At 42.7% G+C, this 22,971-nt stretch overlaps 2 protein-coding genes across 2 annotated transcripts in view; both read right to left on the bottom strand.

Moving 5' to 3' along the window:
* LOC105560487 (WW domain-binding protein 4) overlaps positions 1–22,971 on the bottom strand; it is a 45,260-nt gene that overhangs the window by 16,950 nt on the left and 5,339 nt on the right. The window lies entirely within an intron of this gene.
* Positions 7,291–14,399, bottom strand: LOC105560486 (calmodulin-lysine N-methyltransferase). Its single transcript, XM_012009648.1, has 2 exons — positions 13,018–14,399; positions 7,291–9,806 (listed from the first exon to the last, which is right to left on the bottom strand). Exons 1-2 carry the CDS (start codon positions 13,669–13,671, stop codon positions 9,447–9,449), a joined length of 1,014 nt encoding a protein of 337 aa, XP_011865038.1. The 5' UTR covers positions 13,672–14,399; the 3' UTR covers positions 7,291–9,446.

Consider the following 22,971-nt stretch of genomic DNA (forward strand, 5'->3'; position numbering starts at 1 on the left):
GCGGCGCGGCGACACGCGCGCGTAGACATAAAATTCGCGGGCGAAATGATGAACGATATATCAAGATAACGCGCGTCGTCGGCGAGCATCGTCGCGCATTCATTGATAACAATCAACGTCACTTAACGTCACGTCGTCCCCCGCGCGAAATCGCGCGCCGTGTCGATAGATGGGTTTATATGGGTTTATAGGTCGTAACAATGCACACAGTGACGCATGCACTCGTCGGGAATCACCCCCGCGCGATTTCCCCGCTCTCCTCGAGGAAACGAAGAATCCCGTTGAGCATCCGAAATGACGGACGGGTAATCAATCAGTGATGGAGATTACGGCAAGCGCGGGACGAGAGTCGAAAACCGACGGGAATCGCACACGCGGTGCACGATCGGTACCCTTGGAATATCGGAGAAACCTACGAAAAGCTTCTGAAACGCTTGATAGACGCAAATGAGACACTTTAATTAATTTACACCTTGTTAATCCTTTGCGGTTCAGGAAGCGACTTGTTTTTTAACAAATACTACAAACAAAAATAATAAATTCGGTCATGAAAGAGTTAAGCCTTCCCTCGCTCACGTTATATATGCACTTATATAACAAATAACTGTCTCTTATACAACAAAGTAATAGAATTGCTGTTGCCCATATTTCTAAAAATAACGCAAAGATTCAATTACGTGCCTCACAGAGAAAAAAAAGTGTCAGATCGACTCTTATATGCTCAAATTAGCGCGTTCATTGCTTTGTAAATATGCAACAATCTATAATCTTCTTAGAAGCATTTAATAATCTTTCAGTTCAACAATATTACAGTCTTAAGTACTGTAATTGTCACTTCAAGAATACATATTATTTTGACAAAATCATAATTTTCCATTTGAAAACATATTATTTTCTATCCAACATTGTTTCCTTTCCGTTCAAAAAATTATTCTTAAATAATAAGCATGTATTTTTCTTGATGGAATTATATAAAATTGCTTCATTCAAGTAAGTTTTCCTTCCTTTAACGCAATGTAATCTCATTTCAAGATTTTCACGTTGAAACTAAACATATTTTCAAAAGAAGAATGTCCATTTTTTCCGCGTACAATCGCAAAAAGTTCAAAATAGCGATGGAATGTTCAAAGAACACGACAGCTCATGGTTCCACAGCCACTGGAACGCAAAGGATTAATGAAACGTCTTACCCGCTATTTACTGAAAACTGCATACTTTACTGCACTGAGAGAAAAATGTCCGATTAAATATAGTCGGATAATTACATAATAACAAACGGATATATTCAATTAAATTGTATATATCCGATTAAAAATATAATCGGTTTTTCCATCGAATTTCATCGGTAACTGCATTTCATTGGATAAATTTCAACGGATGTATCCATAATTTAATTGGAAACCGTAATCGGAAAAATTAACCATCGGAAACACTATTCAACTGGTTTATCCGATGGAAATTTTTCTCAGCGTGCAAACCGCTGTTAAAGATACCATCTTCCTCTTCTTTCTTTTTTAGAAATAGGTGAATCTACCGAAATTCATTCGCGTCGAATCACACGCTTTCGCTTCATTTTTTTTTTCGCAAATTGCGATTCGCGGAACGATAATTTTTACATGCAAATTCAGTTACCCCGCTTTCCGGCGAAATTGTCAGTGAGCGTAATTTCGTATCCGAATAAATTGCCGTCTCGACGGGGATGAGCTCGGCGGTTTATCCGATGTCCTGCAACGTCCCGGGAATTCCCACGTGCGCGACAACGGAATTTACAATAACGACGTATAACCCGGTGGCGCGATAAGAGATACTCGGTGGAAAATAGTTTCGCACCGAAATTGTAAGTTGCCCCGCGAAACGACGCGCCTTGAAATGGCGCACCACGGAACGAGGCACTCGAGAATGGCCAACTACGGCGGGTCTTTTACGAGTTTTATGGCATCGCTTAGCTCTATCCGGAGTATAGAAGCGGTGAATGCCCTTTTAAATAAATTATCCCGCGAGTCTCGGCACAAAATGTTTGTCAGAAAAGTTTATTTTGATTCGCAGTAACTCGAGACCATAATAATTTATCACCAAGTCTGCAATTTTCATCGAGAATCTAAGTTAAAGTTTCCAACGGAGTAGTTCAAGTTTTGTTTTTAATAACTCGAACTAACGCTCGGGCTCCTTTTGCAAAGTTCGCCCCTTAGTCTTAGGCGCGAGACGAAACAAAGGCGGTCGTAAAATAATCGGCGGTCGCTCTCGTCGAAGGGCCGCGCTGTTATTTCTGGAGAATTTCACGACGCCGCGTTTATACGTGTTACACGAGCGTTTAAACGGCGCGATAAATATTATTAACACGTGGCACGCACGTTACATCACGTGCCGCGCCACGTTAATTCCCGCCCCGTCAGGTTCCGCGTTTCCCGCGAGACTCACGAAAACGCGGAGGCCCGCGATCGTTTTCGTTCGCGCCGCAACAAAACGACTTGGACCCATTAGCGTCCGTCTTACTAATAAATATTGGCATCGCTCGCTGCCAACCACTAAGACTATTTTCTACCAGTCATCGTCGTTCCGGTCTTCTTTTTTTATGTATTTCAGACGTACGGGCGTCGAAAAAGAAGCGCTCTGCGGTAACGAAAGTGAAAAGTTCCCACCGTGCGAACGTTATGGCTTTAAGACTCGGTCAAACGTGCAATGTCACAATTAAATCACTTGGTACTCTTGACAGATCTCAAGTTTACTTCAGTATCAATTCTGGAAAATTAACCCCGAGGGGTAAACCGCTGGCCAAAATCATGCACGCCGGTGCCTACGCCCAGTGGGCATTACTTTATCTTGTTTTATCTTACTTTATTTTTATAATGCCCCAGCAAGGCTTAATGTCCAAACTAATGCCCTAAAAGGCCTAGTAGTGCTCAGTAATGCCGCAAATCTGTACACCACAATGCCCTCGGCGGTTTACCCCTCGATTAACTTGTCAATTCCTAACTGGGGTAGATACCATTGGTATACTTTAATTCCTAACTGGGGTAGATCCCAGTTGATACAGTTTAAGTAAAATTTCTTTGCAGGAGTGCATGATTGGGAAATTGATCGAAAATGATAAACTGCCGATTACGGCTGACATTGCAAATGTATATAAAACAAAAAAATTGAAAATAGGCCATCATTGAGTGCTGAAGCCGTAACATAGTGTGTTACGTTTATAAAATATCCATTATAAAATGAGGGAGAAATCACTCTTTTTTTTTAATGCTTAAAATTTCAATTATTAATATTTTTGAGCGTGCGTGAAGTAATGAAAAGCCTTTGCACCTTACATTTCACAATTGTTATTGAAATTGTGCACAAGTATTGTTACTTTTATAAATTTTACTCCGTGAACTTGTCCGCTGTGAGTCCCATTTAGGACACTGCACAAGTCACGTTTGCATCAAGAGTTTAACGTTTAATTAAAATAACTTTCAGTCGTGCTCTCGTCGCTTGCTAGTTTGCTCCAACAAATACGAGACGTAAAAAGTATTTGTTCGGCAAGCGTCTATTTACAATGTACGGAGGCGGATTTATTACGGCATGCTCCAGCATCGTAAAATACATAAAATCATATACGGAGTCGGTCGTTACCTCCCTCGTCGAATCTGTCGGCGGCGAAGCGTCGAGCGGTTGTTTAACGTTGCAGTGCCAGGACGAAAACATCGGCGGAAAAGTTTCCAAGCGGGGAATTTATGCCGGGAATTATGCGGACGGACGCGCGAGGACGGCCGTGAACTCAAGTTCGGATTATTTGCATCGGGTCTGAAGGAAGAAAAGACGCCCAGTCGTCCAATAAAATACACGGCTCTCATAACGAGCTCGTGGCGAAGTCGTTGCAGTTTCCCTGCAGACGTTTTGACCTCCTTATCGAGCCCTCGTCGCGATAGCCCATATTTCGCACTGTTAATAATCCTCACAATTCTACCTACGAATTTTCTAACGGCGCCTGAACTAATTAACAAATCGGGAGCTGCGCGCATGAAAATGAGCGAACCATTGTTTTGGTGAAACGTAATAAACCGCGCGCTTCCGCGAACCTCAATATTTTCCTTGAATAAACTTAATTTACAAAGCACACGAATTATATCTGATTATATAAGAAACCCATTATTCCAGTTTTAATATTTGTTTTATCACCGCGATTATTATTCCAAGAAAGATAACGTTACGCCGAAACGGTAATCTGATTTGCCGCAGATTTGTAAAATTTCCTTTGCGGAATTTTCGCGTGCGATATTTAACTCCAGGTATTTCTACGTCAAATTAATTTCGTATTCAGTAACGCGTGATAATTGAAACGCCCATTCTGCGCTTAATCACAGATCGAAGGGCTGTCGATAAGCGTGAGATTAAATGTAAGCGGGTGTCGGCTGATAATCGACACGATTAATTCATTCTCGGAGCTTTCTTAATGAAGAGCGAAGCGATGGTTTAAGAATCTCCTTAAAATACGAGCCCGATCAGCTGTTTCTTTTGTTGCCTCGCACTTGTGCAACGAGTGCACTCTAAAAATCTCGTAGCCAGGCGAAAAATCTATTCCCGGCGTTGTGGGAGGCCGCTTCGGGATGCAATGGAAATTTACTTACCGCGATCGATCAACCCGGGCGCACGCACACGCTTAGTTACACTGATTTTAATGAGGCCGCGAGGAAGGTGTCTAATTATATAAACGAATCGCCGACGCGTCCTCCTTTTTATAGCTCCACCACGACAGTGATGATAATTACGACTGCTATAAGCGACAATGCGAAAGGCACGGGCGTAAAAATAGCACGCGTCGACTCGGAATTATTACATCGCGATTAGCAATTGCCCAATATAAAAAATTACCACCTACTGACAACATCTTGATGTCGCGGGAAACTATGGATACTGAAATATCTTATCAATCGACGTCCGTTTGAACATTTAGATGGGACAACCTATCGAAACATCTGTTAAACTATCAAACGATGCGAATTTATAACGAAGTTGCGGAGAATTGTGCGCACTGCAATTTTGCTTAAAAGGCGTCTTCTTTGTTTGTGACTTGTGTCAAAAAACAATTTAAAAAATTAAAAAACTGTTAACACCGATGTAAAGTAAGCAACGGACGAGATACGATCGACGAGAGATGATCTTTACGCAATTTCCGATCTCGCGGAATTTAGAGCGATCGAATTTACAACCTCGTGTCGTGCACTGCACGAAATTTAACATGCAGTTAAGTCGGACCGAAATACACACATCACCGGATAATAAAATAAACGGGCGAACGGTATTGTACTCCGAGATACTCCCGAAATTGATTTTGCTTTCCTAGGTAATTTGTTTGACTATATCACTCGTCACGGAACGCAGATGCTAATCGCCACCATCTGTCGGGGGCTTTCATTTTTAGACTCCAGCAATCGGATACGTAAGCTTCGAGCGAAATCGAGATATATTTATTGGCGAAATTAAATCGTACGATTGTTAATCAAATTTCTCCTATCGTTAGCTCCACTTCGTTTCGTCAATGTCGAATTTTATCACAGTTGATTGTTTTGCTGCCATCCGACGTTTCGCCCCGATTATAAAATAAAATTCGGAACTCTTTTATTTTACCTTTTATTTTACCGTTGGTATTTCACTCCGGTGGAATACATGAATGTTGACTAGTGCTTCCTGAGAAAATCCAGTTATTAAATACTTTGTTTATCTGTGTATCACGTTATTTTATTATTATTTCCCCTAGATTATTTTTGTATATCATATTATTATACTTATACTATGTAATGTTAAAATATTATTAATGGAGATACATGATTGTATTGTGTTTTAAAACTGGCGATTTAAGAAGTCGGCGCGCATACGCGGAAAAAATTTTTTTTTAATCGAACAAATTTTCTTTGAATTTTGTCCTTACTAGACTTTTAATTTCAAAGAAATGATTTTCTTCACCTTAACCAAAATCTTATTTGATTAAGACTGAAATTTCTAAGAAAGTTCATATCTATTTCTTCAAATCTAGCAAATGTTTTAGTAGAAGTAAATAAAAATGTATTAGATTTAAAGAAACTTGATTTCAACGTATCTCATTTGTTTAACCTAAATAAATCTTTTTTTCTGGGTGCAGTTCTCGTTTCGAATACTATTACGATATGTGGCATTTGGCACTAACGCATCAACGTTAGACTGTTTATTGCGATGAATATTACTAGAGAAAAGTTATCTATTGTGAGATAGGCTTCTAATATGAGATAGCAGGTTTTCAACATCAAAATTTAATCACAACTCTTATTCAGTGAATTGTCCACTAATCAGATTTCACGATGAAACCAATAGACGATGCTTATTAATTTAGCAAAAACCCTGCTATCTCATGTCAGGAGCTTATCTCATAATACACTGAGAAAAAAAGTCTTCGACAATTTATTTGTGGCATATAATGTTTATTTCACTGAAATATATGCCATATTTCACAGAAATCAACATTATATGCCACACATAAATTTTCAGACTTTCCTCTACATGCCTCGGTGGTCGAATTGGAGAGACGTCCGTCTAGCGAGAGGGAGGTCCAGGTCCAAACCCTGGCTGAGGTGATATTTTTCGCAATAAATTTCAAATAAGAATTATTTAGACACTAACATCCTGTCACGGCTCTTTAGTCTTCCTTCGAATTTATGTTTATCGCACGATAGCCTTAGGAATTTTATTAATTTGTTAAAATATTATGTTATATTATATTTCGCTTTATAACTCCGAGACGTAGGATAAGGGGTAGGATAAAAAATTTTCGAGGGAGACGAGGATTTTAGGGCTTTTGGCATTCTGTCTTGAAAATTTTCCACCCGACGTTTTCTCTAACTGACTCAAATAGCCCCGCCTTACCCTAAGTTACGTAAGGTCGCAACGTCGTTTGTCAACGTAAGGTCAGGGCTGCAGCAAAGTCGCGTGCCTTTTAAAATTTAGAGACACTCAAGCCTAACTCGATTCTAAAAAGCCAAACCGTAGATTGTGCCGAGTCCTGGGAAATTGTACGTAATGAAAAAGATACCTGCGTACATACGGCCGATCGTACGGTCGGGATCGAGGTGGACAAACATAGCTATTGCGCTGACAGAATGGGAAGATAGGCAGGATGTTTGATGTACGCTAAACGTCATTATTTATTCTGACGTGACGACGCGCGACCGCGTCGTTGTGGATTTGTCAACGGCGTTTCCGTCGTCACGCGACGCCAGCGCAACGTGACGCCCGCGTTATCTTCGTCCGAGGGGTACGGGCGACGCGAGAAAAACGCGGCGCTTCTTAGATGAAAATATACTTTATTACTATGGAGATTCCCCCGCACATAATGCGCGTGTACACAAATGGCCCTCTAGGGCCGCGAAGGGTCCATAAATTCTCCGTCTGGCCACGTGGATTAGCGACCCCGGCGAAACGTGTCCGCCGATTTTAATCTCGGGCTGCGGTACAAAAACCGAGCCGGGCGTTTTAGAAAAGTAGCGATTTTTCTAAAGGGAAACCAGCTTCCATTATCTCTAAAACGACACTTCCCGCAACTGAAACCCTCTAATTTATTATAATTCCATCTTTGAAACGGATAAAGAGACTTTATGGACACTTGGCCTATACAAGAAGATACGTAATAATGGAAGTACGTTTGGTAACTCTGACTAGACTTAACTATGCCTATAAATATTGGTCCGTTGAGGTAACAGGTTCGTAACGCGATCGGAGATACTTAGAAAATTCACGAGAATTCCCTCGCGAGGATATAAACGCGCCTAAATAAATAAATAAATAAATGACTACAACATATGTAACATGAATAAGGCAAAGTCGACTTGCGTAAGAATTGTCCCCTTAAATTTATCCTGCAACTACGTTGTATCGATTGCAACCGTCTGTGTCTACATCTGTTTACACAGTTAACAATCGTAATAATTGATATTCCACAAACGTTCGGATCAGCCGTTAAATCGCTGAATCGACAATGTTTCGCTCCCGCCCGATTTCGCTTCATTCTTGGACCCAAATGGCATAAAACGTTAACACTGATTCTCTCTCTTTCTCTTTTCCTTATTCAAGAATACGGAGATGTCTTTTAACGCAGTTTCGCGATGAATAGAACTCACTGGAAGTGACTTCGCAGTCTGCGAGTCATGGTTCGGTTGTATCTAAACATTACTCGGTCTATACAATTGGTCCCGCCGGCTGCGAAGAACGAGCAACTCGAGAGGTTGCTCGAGCTACCTACTTAGTAGTCGACGTTTAATTGATGACTGATAAAATTGCCAGTATCGCGCTGCCGTATTATAAACGACAGTTTAATGCGCGAGGCCCGAAACTCGATCGCCTTTCTCTTACCCGGTTGAATATAAAATCAGGTACGCCTAAGAAAAGTTCTCTTTTGTCAGGGGTCACGTTTCAACGTCGGACGAAATCATTTGTAATTTACAAACACGTTCCTTCAACGATTAACGTCGACCCGACGAACTAGACCGGCGGTCGATTGATCCTCGGAAAACTTTCGCTAATTGAGATCCTATCTTTTGCAATTGTATAATAATATCTGCCGTCCGATCGTGACGTAAATATTTCCAAGGTAGCTTTAAGTTCGACATTCCTCCCTATCATAGAATTCAATAATTCGCAACTTTTCCGCTCGCCGTTTGGAGGCTCGCTTCCTGCTTCCCGGTATACGCCGCGCGCAGAATGGTGCCAGAAGTCTCACCTGCTGCGAATGAGAATAATATCTCTGCGGGCTCTACGATATTTTAAACTAATTCAAAGCGGTGGATTATGGCTCGCTGCACCGTCCCGTGTACTCTATTTGCTGCAGAATACGTCGCGCTACCGGGGCGCGCTCAGAAATAAATATACATCCGCGCAGATTGATCACACGCAATCAAGTTTGTCATAAATATATGACGTTAAAAGAATATAATTAACACTTGTACCCTGAGATACGCGTTCATTCATAACATGTCGGGTATCTACCGCAAACACCCATGGGTTAATTAATGGGGGGAGGAAAGGAGGGAAGGTCAGGCATGTCCAGGAGAGCTCGACGAGCGATTCTCGCACATGGCACATAATACCTTCCTTATGGAACTTTTCCGATAGCAGCGACGATGTGGAACGATGCGTACGAGCGCAAGATCGATCCGCGAGTGGATGCGACCGCTAAACGTTTCATCAAGACGCACTAATAAAAAAAAAAATCGACCTTGACATTGCTGGACGACATAAAGGCAGCTTTTATGCATCTTTATATCCCATTACAGCGTACGCGCATCTTTCACTCATGAAGCGATACATTTCGTTCCCCTCGTAATAATTCTATTGCGCGCGCGACCAAAGCGTACACGTTAAGAAGTGAAAGAAACGTGTTATCATTCCTCGCTGAAACTCTCGTCCGGCCGGTCGTCCTCGTCGTCCTTGTCGATCGAGCCCGATCATCCGGGCGGCGTCTTCTTCTGCTTGGTGAGCTCCAGCAGCACCGGATAATGCAAATCCGGACAGTACTCCGGACTGTTCTCCAGCAGCTCCAGATGCCTCGACCACACCGTGTCGTCGTACCGTTCCGTCTGGCGCGCTATGAAGCCGCGTTTGATCGACGCCTCGGCGAACTTCTGGAATGTCGTGCCGCGCCTGGGTGCCATCACCAGGGCGACCCCGTCGTCGGTCAGCCAGCCGTAGATCGTCTCCACCAGATCCAGACGAGCGTCGTCGAAGAAGAGGCAGTCGGCGCTCAGGATCACGTCGTAGATGCCCGACGGCAGTCGAGCGTCTTCGTCGCCGTCGGCCGTCCGGGTCTACATCGAGAAATCACAATCGAGAGAGTCCGGCCGGCTAATTGTAAGACGCGCGATCGGATCGACGTACTCGGGGAAACTCGACTCGGAGTATTCGCGTATTTGCTCCGAAATCGCGTCAAGTCTGAAGAACGATAAGATCCGCTTCGTGCATCTGCGAGATGCGCGAAGAGTTTGGCAACTCGTAAAATCGGGAGAATCCGAACAATTGGTACAAATGTAGGACGGCCGAAGAACTTGTTTGGTCGGACAAAAAAACAGTTTTAACCGATGAAATAACTTTCCAACTTTTACAAACGACTTTTTTTCAGGTAATATTTGTCTTCAAAGTGGAAAATTTTATATCAAAAACATTATAAAGGAGCATATATCTTATTGCTGAGAAGAGTGTGGGGCTCTCGCGTGAGAAACGACTTGAAAGAGACGGATCATAAATTGCTGGATGTGTACGCCCGGTCAAGCTTATCCGCGATGTCTTTTATGGTTTCGGCTTGACAATAGAATAACTATCGCTCGAATATTTTTTGATATATCACTTAGATCCCACGGATGGATATATCAAATGAAAGCAATGATCTTCGGTATCGTGTTAGAAAGAAAAACTATTTAAAAAAAAGCGGATACATTGAAGACGTTCGATTTTTCAACGTCGAATCTCTCAGATAAATTCGATGGTGGTTTTCGCGTAAATAGATGAACGGAGTTGGATGATCGTGTCTTTTTTTTGCAATTAATCTCAGTCGATCGTCCGAACGATCTTCGATATTTGTTCGCTGGGGCAAACCCGATCGTTCCCGGTCAAGCGGAAATTTCCCACGAAAAAGATGTCAATTGCGCGGAACGTTGTAAGCTACCGGAAAAGCACAGAGGCTACATTATGGAGGCTACCGGAAATGGAGCTGAAGTTTAGCCGGAAATGTCCGAATGGTGCGTCTATATATCTGAACCGAGCATCACGAGGATCACGCACGGGAATTTTGCGATCCCATACGGCTGTTTTTTTTTGCGATATGTATCGAAAATACACAGGCCCCAAACATATTTTCTAGCCACTAGGGATTTTAACATTTTCTCTCTGTACGTATTATAAAAATACGTATTATAAAAATATAAAAATATTAATAATATCAGAATATAATAGCAAGAGTAAGGGCGTTAAAACACAAGTAGATAAATTTTCAGAGCCTTACACCCTCAGAAAGGATTTCTGTTACCGGGACAAAAAATATTCTTGACGCATTTATATTTTTTTGCAGCCTCATTTAGTGTAAAAATAAGACAATATCAAAATAAAATCAATAATTCTTATTCTCCTCTATCGAATTAAAAAAAAGATTGACTTACTATATTGAGACAAGAGTAATTTATATAAATGTAAGTTTACATATTCTTACGTTTTTAGTCTTTAGAATAAATTGTCCCTCCATCTTACAACGCACGAAATTGACACCACGATATTCGACAAAAGACGATACATACTACCATTTTATTCCAGATTTTAGAATTTTTCATTTAAGGTTAAAATATTCCTTTCTCTATAATGAATATGATTGGCGCTGTGTCGATCCTATTTTATGATACATTGAAGTGTAATAGCATTGGATCTGGAAATTTGTTTCTATGGGTAAGTTCGAGCTAAAATTAATTTCCGATATTAATTCAGCATCTAAAATCTGAGTTAAACTGTTCGGAAAGAAACTCAGACGTAGCGTAGCTATTTCTCGCACATATATCTTCTAAAATGTCCCATGGATAAGCAGTGACAGCTACATGATGGTACGACATCACGAAATATGCCACGATAACGTCTCTGTTACGTGACTCCAATAACTTAGCACGTGTTTCGCGCGTTCTTCCAGGGCGTCTATTTTACAGTATATTTCATAGATGCCTTAAGTTATAAAAAGGAATTGATCCGATCTCAATAGTTTTGCCAAACTCACGGGATCTTTCTTGTTCTTAAACTTTTCCGATTTCGGAGAAGTCGCTTTAAAAGTGCCAATTCTGTTATCGCGAAAGTACGAACCACTTTTCGGTCGCGCGATCACGGATCATCGCTTTCCCCGTGTCGATCGTCTATTCTAGGATCGCGATACCCGGGCTGCATTACGCTCCCCCCGGCAAGGCCTCAATTTTTCCATTCATCGGCTCGCGATGACCGCGATGACTCATTGATCGTGGCGACAAGCGGCGCATTGCTGTCGGGACGTGCAACCGCGAAACCGGGCGTGTCGATATCCGATGATCCGTCGTCGATTACGGTTTAGCGAGCTCGTCGCCGCCGTCCTCGTTACAAATGCGGATCACGCCACGGCCGGAGTTTACGAGACGCATTATTCGACCGCGGGGTCGGCGACCAGGTTGAATTCTGTGCCGCGATTAGCGAAATACGAGGCTGACCCTTCGATTCCCAATGTCGTCTGCAGACCCTCGGAACTCATGCGAATAGCATACGCTCGGCGTTTCTCTCGCACTGCCGCGATACATTTATCCAAGAGACCCCCGTGGCGTGGCCGCTGGGACTTTGAGAGCTCGAGAGAACAAAATGTGTATTTCATTGAAAAAATTCCAGCGCGTGATATTTTTTGTTATCGCACGAGTTGACGATAATTAAATTTTTCTAGGACTCCCGACGCGGCACGAACGGATTTTTATTTAACGTAAACGTTAACGTCTGCGCGGTGATAAGAAAGTTAAAAAAAAAATGCTTTTCTCATTAACGTTTTCGATATTTAATTTCCGGCCTCTTTGCAGCCGCGTGCCGTTGTTGAAGCATTCCCGTCACGTCTCGATATCACTTCGAGAGGATATGCTTTTTTTATACATATTTTATTATGCTCCCGCAGTTCTCTGTTCATAGAAATCACGTGGAACGTGGTCTATTAAAAAGCGAGGGAAACGCGTTTCATGTCGAAGAGATAAGGGGTGAGCTCGTGTATTTGTGACGTACAACTTCAAAGACGAAATAACGCGATGTCTAAATTTAAATGGATTTTTCTAGAGCACACTCCGGAAGCTGCGAAAACTATTAAGATAATTCAAGATATGATTCCCAAGCCGCCGAGCTCTGCAACGTTCGAAAAATCCTTTTAATCTTTCCACCCAGTCTCGCCCGTCTGCCGACACCGGGGTCTCAGCGCGCTATTTTAATAGTTTCAAGAATAACATCGGACTATCGACCGCTCTCTCAAGATCGAATTTGGGCATTCACCTTAACGCGGTTACCGTTGAACGCCGTCTGCCGAAGGGCTCTGGCGGCCTGGGCCCACTGAACGACCCCGCACTCCACCAGATGCGTCATGTCGTTTCGAGCGACGATGCAGCGCACATTGTCGACGCTGGTCACGTTGCCGTCCGTGAGGGTGACGGTGCTGGGATTGCAGTACTTGGCGGCGAGTACGCCGGCCAGGCAGCTCATACCGCCGCCGAGTTCAAGGACGTTCCGATTCCGGCAGAGGCCGCGATTCCTCAGCAGATAGTAGGCCAGACACTCCTCGGACGGCCACACGCACACGTTGCCGGTATTGTTGAAGCCGATCAGCTCGCTCGCCGTGAAGCACTTGCTTATCCTGCGTATCTGCACGTTGTACGGCCGGCCGTCCAGCTGGGTCGAGTACTCGCACCAGCTGGACTCGCCGTCCGCCAGCATGTTCTCCAGCAGCGCGCACTTGAGCATACCGAAGGTGGTGAACCGCCTCACCGACACCTCCTCGTCGGACTCGCTGCCGTTCGGCTCCGGCGAGCCTGTCAGCGCCCTGGCTAGGATGCGCCATCGACGCAGAGCGCGGGTGCTCCTCTTCGAATTGCGAGGGTCATTCGTCTCGGCCGAGAGTATCTCCCTGCGGGATAAAATCTCCTGCGACATGTCGCAATCAGGCACATCGATCGGTACTCGATAATATACAGTTACCAGGTTTTCTTCTCAGATTACAAACTCCCCGGAGGGAGCATCGTTTCTTATTATTCTTTCTCTTAATTTAAATATCAAGCTTCGGCTGCGCGATCGCGTGGGTGGACGTTCACCGGAAAGACGATCGTCTAATCAAGAGTATCCCTCACAGGGAAGATTGTTTCTTGTTATTCCTTTTCCTAATTTAAATGTCAATCCTCGGCTGCGTGGGTGGATGTTCGCCGGAAAGACGATCTTCTAGTTAAAGATACTCGTTGAAGGCTTTTGTTAGAAGCTTCGTCAATGAACTTTCACTTCGCCGCGCTGCTGCGAACCCGTGGAAGGCACGTGGGGGCGACGCGTGTTCCTCTTCATCGTTGGCGAACGTGTTCGCCGGCTCGGTCAGCGGATCGGGCGGAATCCTCCTCGGCTCCGCGTCCTTCTCGTACCGACCGGTCCAGGCACCGGGCGCATACTTCCTCTCTGACGAGACTCCGCCGCAGGGGCTGCTCTCGCCCGACAAGGACGAGGATGGACGAAGGGACGGGACGAGACTAAAAGCACCAAGTCAAGTTCTAACTCGCGCCACGCGGACGACGAGCGTTCTCCACGCGTTGGATCGGCGCCTGCGCGACTCCTCTCTTCGTTCCCTCTTCCTCGCGCTCTGATCCTCCTCCGTCCACCTTCCACGCCGTCTCCGCGGGTGTTCCCCGAGACGTCGTGCTCCTCGCGCGTGTCTGTCGCGCTTTCGCAAAGATGTTCTGGCGCGCCGTCGCTCGGCTCTCGTACGAGCTACGCGCGCGGCTCCGAATTAGCCCCGAGCTTTCCGGCATTCGAAGCTCAATGGCGAATCGGGCTCGATAGCGAGCCTGCGGTCCGCAGAGTCGTTGGACCGCGCCGCTATCAAGCGACATACGCTGACGTACACACGTCGAGACTTCTTGAGGGAAGCTGCGAAGAGATTTGTCGTCCGATCGAGGCCCGGCTATCGCGAAAATAACGTGGAACGTTATCGCTCGCGCTTTCCTTCACCGAAAAAATTGTATTCTTGAAATGTATACTTTACAAATCCTCTTAATAGAGATGTACTCAATGAAGAAGAACATTTCCTTCTTAACACCACGTTTTTTTAAATATCTTCTAAAGTTGAGAATATATTCTTAATATTAAAAATGTATTCTTTCTTCGCAACAACTTTAGCGCTGGAACTTTCCATATGCGCGATGTACGCCGTGTAGTGCGTCTCGGTACGTGTCAATGTAATGCCCTGCTTCATCACGTTTTGGGTATTGTTGGTAATTGCCATGTGGCATCCTGACTCAAATAATGGATGAGGAAGTGGTCGAGCGGTTAGAAAAAAATTTAAGCCATTTGAAGGACATATTCATGAGCAAGTATTTGAAATATAAAATAGAATAGCTCATGAATCGTGTTAGCCTTCCAGGCAGAATCTCTAATCAGTTTCTGATTACAGAAAATAAGGAGGGCAAGCTTCAACCAGTAATTAAACAAGTAGCTAAAGCTATAACTTGTCGAAGAAATCTACTTAGCTATGCCGTATTTATCCGTAGTTGTAATAAATAGCAAATGTTTATTTGTGCAACTATTTTTGTTATGATTAATGATCCTAAATGTTAAATAATATATGATATATTATTTTTATATTCTTACATATTAAGAATATCTAATAAGACTGTCCGATAAGAGTATCCTGTTTAGAAGATTCCTCTCTTAAATTACGACAATCCTTTTAGCGCTTATGTCAGAGTAAAATATTATAAAAGTAAGTGAAATATTCTTAAGATGGGAATAGAATTTTTTCGGTGTTCGTTACGTAGGCACAGGGAACTGTCACTGCGGTTTCACCGCGACACGATGTATCCGTTCGCGATCGCGTCGAGAGAAACGCGATCGCGACAATTACGTAAATCGAGCAATTCACGAACGCCTGCGAAACGAGCGGCAAAAATATAGGACACAATGCGGCCCGTACAGGAAATTATTTATCACTTCGTACTAATTTCGTGCTCAAGTACCAGTAACGTTTGTGTTTAAATGCATTAAAGCTTTAACGACACTCGCAGCATCGGCTGGCACGTGCCCGATGTTATAATTATTTCCCGCCGCGATCGTATCGTCAGGTTTATTTCCTATTTTTACGGCGCTCTTTCCCGTCGATCTCTGCTCAAAGCTGGCCGTAACTCGCCGATGACGGAACGCCGAGAGCGTGAATGCCCGACAGGTGTTCCAGTTACCAAGTTTTAATGATGCGCGGGGTTTGCTATCTATTGATAACAAACATAAACGAAAGTACCGTAATCCTGTCGCATTAAAATTTCTTAGGCGTCTTATTGATTCCTCACGGCTATCGTGAGCTTTCACGCCGGGTCGTTTGTGTCATCCTTAGTTTCTACCCGCTCCATTGATCCTATAACCGTGATTAAGAAACGACGGTGGCTCGAACACGTGGCGCGCCACGCTCCCTTCGGATTTATTATTATAATAAAGACAGGGAGGAAAGGACAACGGACGGTATTAAATACCGTTATAATATACGACCGGCTTATCCGAGCGTGTCATAAGCCTGGTTTCAACATCGCTACCGAAGATCTAGTAGCCAGTCGTTCCGCGCGCCGTGCCAAGGCGCAGACATTAAACTGTCACGAAACTAATGTTTAAATCTTGGCCTAAGTTTCCGGACGAAAAGCGTATCCGTAGATTCCCCCCCCCCTTCCCCTCCCTCGTCTGTTCACGCGATTTTGCGCCTCTCATAATCGCGATCGCGGTCTCGATCGCGAGCGAAATGGCACTCTGGATACGCTGCACGTTTATTTTCATCGTCAATAATATCGGTATCGCCTAAATAACGTGATATCACGGAATTTTTATTTATCCTGAGGCTCACGGAGAGAAATACCGCGCATACGCGCAATTCGTTTCCGCTATCGTACATCAAAGTTCTCGTTCGGCCATCAATCACAGATGTGTATCTGAATAATTCATTAAACAAACGCGATAGCGTGTGGAATTTCTAATTTAAACAATTCCCCTGTCATTCGAAGTTAAAAGCAACATCGGAAACATTGTGTATTAATATCTTCCACAGAGATTCAATATCGCGGTGATTTAACGCGAGCATTCCATGCAGATGCGAATAATAAAGTAAAATATGAATAATAAAGGGACGTACGTATTTTGTATATTACGGTTCTTGATTCACTTTAACCCCATGCAGAAAATGGCACGAGCGTAAATAATACAATTGTTAAATCTATCACCTGTACATTTTTATGTATCGCGAGCATTTAGACGTTCCCCGCAGTTCGACGGGCAAAATCCGAGAAGAGAAAGCTTACGGAGACTCCAATAATTCTTCGCGCAGTGACGAGATTTGGTAGAAAGCCAAAATTATGACAGCCGGAACAAATGAACATAGCTACGAACGCGCGTAAAAACGCTACGTTTTTTTTTCGTAATATTAATATTTTGAGCAAAACGGACGTATCAAGTTTTAAGGAGGCTGTAAATCAAAAGTGCTAAAAATTGCATACAGTTTAACACCTTTTATAGTTTCTTTTATGGTCTCAACGTACGAATTTTTTAAATTTTTCCGCCGATTGGTTTTTAAAAATATTTTCGACAAAGTACACGATTTTTTAAATTGAGACTCGATGCAGCAATATCAATTATCAATAAAAAAAATAACAATTAAAGAGAATAAATTTATGTTTAATATGTAAAGAACGGCATGTCAAAAATTTGTTCGAAAATTTGAACAATATGATCGTATTTTCACTGCAATACCGCTTTGCTGCAACTTTGTTAAATTCTTAGAAACACTAACCGGTGAAAAATCTGAAAAACTTTACATGCTGATACTATTTCTAGAAAAGCTTGTGTTTTAAGTTTTGTGCAATTCGTGGCATTTTCTAATTCTCTTGACGACCGCTTTGACAAATAAATTTAAACGGTAGAATATAAAAGTCGTACAGAACTAATATCAATTATTCCTATATGTAAAAATGGAGATACGCGTCACGGGAGATTGTTACGAGGAGGGGAAAAAAAACTGCACCTTCGGAATAAGTTACGCGCAATCAGCAGTTACCATTTCCGTCTTACATGGGCCCCGCTAATACGGTCGGAATTCAATTTCCTCGGGAGTATATCGCCGGGGCGGGATAAGCCTCGAAAATCGGTTTTACCATTGCTCGCTGAAACTAAGTTACTGGCGCATTCGCTTAGGCGTCATTCTCTCTCCTCGTGCGGCGATTATGCGGCAAACCATCTTCCAAGTGCTGAGAATAATATTGATAATAATCGCCTCTCCACTCTCGCGGGGACGGGGGGGAGCGGTAAACGCGAGGTGGAATTGTTCGTCGGAAAGACGATATCCCGAAAGAAGCGCAAAGTACATTCCTGCGTTTACAGGATCCCTCGCATCCCCGCTGTATTAACGCGGATGGCTCGGGTTTCTGGCTCCATTAGCGATTTATCCTGTCGAGGCACGCGTCAAAACGTCACTTGCCTAGTTGATTCACGTCCATTAAGCTCCCACCCCCGCTCTCAGCTTTTTAATTATTTGCGGCATTTTCTTCGGGATTCGGGAAGATATATTTATACGTCGCGAAGAGATATCGCTCCCCGACGTTTCCTGTCGCGGCGCGTCGAATTGGCCCCGTCGTAATTATAACGAAATCGAATTTTCAACGGTCAATGACACCGTTTCGAGCGAATTTGTCCGAGGGAAACGCGCGACGTGATATTGCACAATTTATTTGGTCGAGAAACCGGTTTATCAAAACTGAGAAGTGGATATTTAGAGTCGTCCAAAAAAAATCCTCTCTTTCTTTATCACGCGAAAGCAGTCGATGAAATAATTACGAAGCTAAACAATTGATTGTAAATCCATAGTATTTACAACAGTGATGTATAGATATAATGGCACTTATACAAAAAAATATATAGACGAGTAATGTCGACTGGACTTGATTTCTGCAAATTCTTACAAAAGATTTCAGATCAAGACCAAACTCACTCTATAGGCATCGCAATAAATACTTTGTGGCTCTAATTATTAATGATAAAAAGAACTGTTTAAATTCTTTACTAATAGTACTGAGCAAATTTGTGAAATTAATTAACCCTTAAGTACACTGCAAAACATGTCCATTCTAAATTCCGCGAAATTATAACGGAAAAAAGTGACTTTTCTCCACTTTAAGTAAGCGTGAAATTAAAGCGGAATTGCGTATACAGGACGTTGTCCTAAAAATAAGGTCCTGTATAAATAGAAGGGAAATTTTGCAATTTCTTAATTTTTTCCCTGATATATTGTAAAAAGGAATTTATCACCTGGAAGACAATATTTTATTAGACAAAACATGAATTCATCGTAGTCACATGCGGTACATTTACCGCGATAGTTACCGCGTCTATTCATTCCCATGCTCCGCAAAAATTAGCGACAAAAATATTAAATTTGATATTGAACTGGGTAATCGAGACGAAAACCGCCGAGTGTAACCGAGGCGACTGAAATACTCTAACAGATTGAGCGACAACAGAAAATCAGTTGCCATGGTCACGTAACTCTTGCCCGCTTTAAATATATGACCAAATCCTTTACAATATCCTTTATATTACCTGTCCCACTTATATGAAGAATTTTATATAATGAATAAAGTGTCGTGTTAAGAATTCCACTAGTCATGCTCAAGTCAAACGGACATATGAGAAATCCGTTTCAATATTGAATATCCGTCATAAAATATAACGGAAATATAATTGTCCTTTATACATTAGACGGATGTGTTTTGCAGTGTAACTCTACTAATTATTTCTACCAATTAACGAGAGCTATCGCGTTTCAAAGGCCGCCGAAGATCGGAACGGGCTAATAATTCGGTGCTCATCGCCTTTCCCGCGTTAAGGCCGGGAGACAGGACGCGCGCGGTTTTTGAGACACGCGATTTTCTATATGTATATCGAATTCGAAACGTGTAATCCGATGCACTCTCCGGTAGCAAGTTCAATTTCGTTAAAACGCAAGGCGATGCGGCCGATCTACCCGCGGCGATGCGCCCGCGTTTCTGCTGCACGTTTCCCTCCTCGCCGGTGCTTATGTAACCGCAGTGAGGCTGCGGGCACATACGTCTCTACTTTATATTGTTTGACACAAATAGACTCCACGATGGCAGTGGCATTCGCGGTTTTACTTCGCGTGTGAAGCCGATGGCCTCTAGGCGCTACGACGAGTATCGACTTCTAGCGTGATATAATGCACCTCTCCGTTCGAGAGTGACTTTATCCCCCCCCCCCCCTCCTGCCTTGGAATATTCTCAAGAGAATATTCTTTGTCGCATTACTAAAGATTTATTCCGAAATATTTCAAGCGGTCCTGCAAGTCGGCAAACCGCGGGATGAAACAATGGCAGTGCCAGATGGTGTACCTATCCGTTTCTGCGAACGGAGTCGTAAGTTAAGAAGACAGGCTCGCTCGCTATTAATTAGCTCTAAACTCGCCCGGGACAAATCCGTGTGTATGTTGGCGCGCGATTAAATCTCCGCGCTCGGTGCCGTCCCGATTACGCGTACTCGAAATATCTCATCTCTAGAGCGCGCATCTCGCGCCATGTGCGGCTGACGTAAGATGCGCCGCGGCGGCGATACTATTATTTGTACCTACGCAAATGTGCCCGCGAGAAAACGCCGCGGACGCATGCAGGCGCGTAAAGACGTTATTCGGCTTAACGGAGTCTACGATCGAGGCGTGAACGCCAGATATTGCTACGCGTCGAGTATCGACGGGTTCGTATCGTACGGGGATTCAATTTCACGGTGATTCGCGCACGCCCGTGATTTGCGTGCGTAACAAAATTTATAAAAAAGAATATCCGTACGAGAGACGAGAAATGGCAGAAAATTGGGTACTTTACGTTAAGTAGACCATGAATAAATTAATAATTTACATTGGAAGAAAGTCCCCTATTATGATACAGACTCTTAATATGAGATAGCAGAGTTTCTGCTAAAATAATAGGCATCTTCTGTTGGTTTCATCATGAATTTACTGTCCTTGGAGTGACGTCTGTTTAGCGGAAACTTCATTGTTGGATCACGTAATCGTTGCGAAAAGAGATTTGCGAGGGGTAAACCGCTGAGGGCTTTTGTGTACAGATTTGTGGCATTGCTGGGAAACTAGGCACTTTTTGGGCATTAGGCCTTGCTGGGGCATATTAAAGATAAGATAAGATAAAGTAATGCCCACTAGGCATTTGTAGGCATTGCTGACTAAATTTAGATCAGATACCAAATGCGGATCAACAATTTAATGAGTCGCTAATAAGTCGCTTTTTGCCAGTCTGGTCGACTTTTGAAAAAATGTTTCCCTCTGTTTAATTACCACTGGCGACAAATAAGCTTCGCTCAATTTTGATAGAAGAGAAAAATTCACAGAATATTTAACGAACTTTCATGAGAGAGTTTTATAAAATATTTTTTTACACATCCGTTATTTTCTCGCAGACACTTGATCTCTCTACGAAATATACATTCGTGAAGCTTGATGTCAAATGTACTTCCTTAAATTCAGTCGTCTTTATATCCGCGAGAGAGAAACTACGGCAATGCGACCTGCAATCCGTCAGCTGCAGTACGGCGAGATGCACAATCTGCAGACGTCTTGCAAAGACGGTTCGCCGCGTCGTTCGCAAATCGAAAAACGGCGAAGAAATGACGCATATTATAAACAATACGTAATAAACAACGTAGTGGTGCTTATTGTTGTCAGTAACGAATAAAAATAAGTCGCAAACTTGCAGTCGACCAAACCGGCAGGAGGCTAATTTATTAAGAAAAAAAACTACCATTAATACGTAATAACTACGTAATAATGCGTAAACGTTGAACGTTTTATCTCGCTTCATTTTCATTTTAATTAGAAGGATCGACCCCGTGGTATGTAGCCATGGTCTTGTATGTATAAATAATATAATTGAACGATGAATCTTTTAAAACGAAGACAGAGACATTGTTACGAGCGACCAGCGAAAGTGAACTCGAAGGATTGCATCGAGGCCATTAGAAAGAATAGTCGCCGGGGGCGGCAGACAAGATGAAAAGCCTGTCGCAACGTAGACGCGGCGAGACGACGGTATTGCGGCGCTTCCCCGGCAAGGGCACCGACGCAATGCGTCTAGGCGTCTCGGGTCAGAAAAGCTGGAGACACGTGACGACGTGAGAGATGGAGGCGAGCCGTCGCCGCCGACGCGGCAGAGAGATGCCGTTTCCCTTTCGATGGGTTTTCCCTGACAGTCGCGTACACGTAGGCACAGGCTGGGCCGCGTTGGCCAATAACGAGCGCCAAATGTCCCACATTCGCTTATTAAGAACAGACAGATAGACGAACAATGGAGTTGCTATTGCCGCCGTTCTATGCAACGCGACACACTTACAGACGCAGAGGGATGTTGGAATTTAAGGAGGTTCGAGCGCTACTTTCTAATCAATAAACATGTCATTAATAAAATTGTATTCAATGGCGCAAAAAAATAATTTCGCAGTAATATTAGTAAATTATATTCGTAAATGACATAATATGTAATCATTTGTTATTTAAAAAATTGTCAAATATTTAAAAAAAATAGCAAAGTAAAAGTTCTAAGACTCATTTGATGCAAATGCCAACGTATAAGAAGCAAATATGAGCGCAAGATGCAATCGTTATTTTATTTAATAAATAATAAATTAAAATTTATTTGAGTAATTAGTGTATAAATTAACACTTTAGTATTTAACTAATTATATTCTTTCTTAATAAGCATTGGAAATAGTTTGTTTTATATATGACGTTGCCATATTTTCACTTATGGCCGGTATTCATAGTCGGATCTTGTATTCAAGACCGTCTTGAATTTATCTAAAGATGCCGTATGGAACATTTCATTAGCCACGGAGTGTCTAAAGATGATCTTAAGACGGTGTTGAATATAAGATCTGACTATGAATACCGGCCTACGTGTCACTGTTTCCTGATCGATTTCATGGATTCTTTCGTCGAAAAATCTAAATTTTTCTTGAACGCGACGGCAAATTTATGTAAGTTTTCACTAAAATATTCTTTAATATTTATTTTACTATTGCGAAAGTTTTTTTAATTTCAATACAAATATGTTAAATAACAAGAAAATTATAAGGTTATACGTGCTTTCATACTATTACTTTATAATTAAATATTTAGTAAACAATACGGTAAAAATTATTCAAATTTCTGTT

Source organism: Vollenhovia emeryi, unplaced genomic scaffold (genome assembly GCF_000949405.1).
Source record: "Vollenhovia emeryi isolate VEMERY1.0 unplaced genomic scaffold, V.emery_V1.0 DF939228.1, whole genome shotgun sequence".
Classification (NCBI taxonomy): Eukaryota; Metazoa; Arthropoda; class Insecta; order Hymenoptera; family Formicidae; genus Vollenhovia; species Vollenhovia emeryi.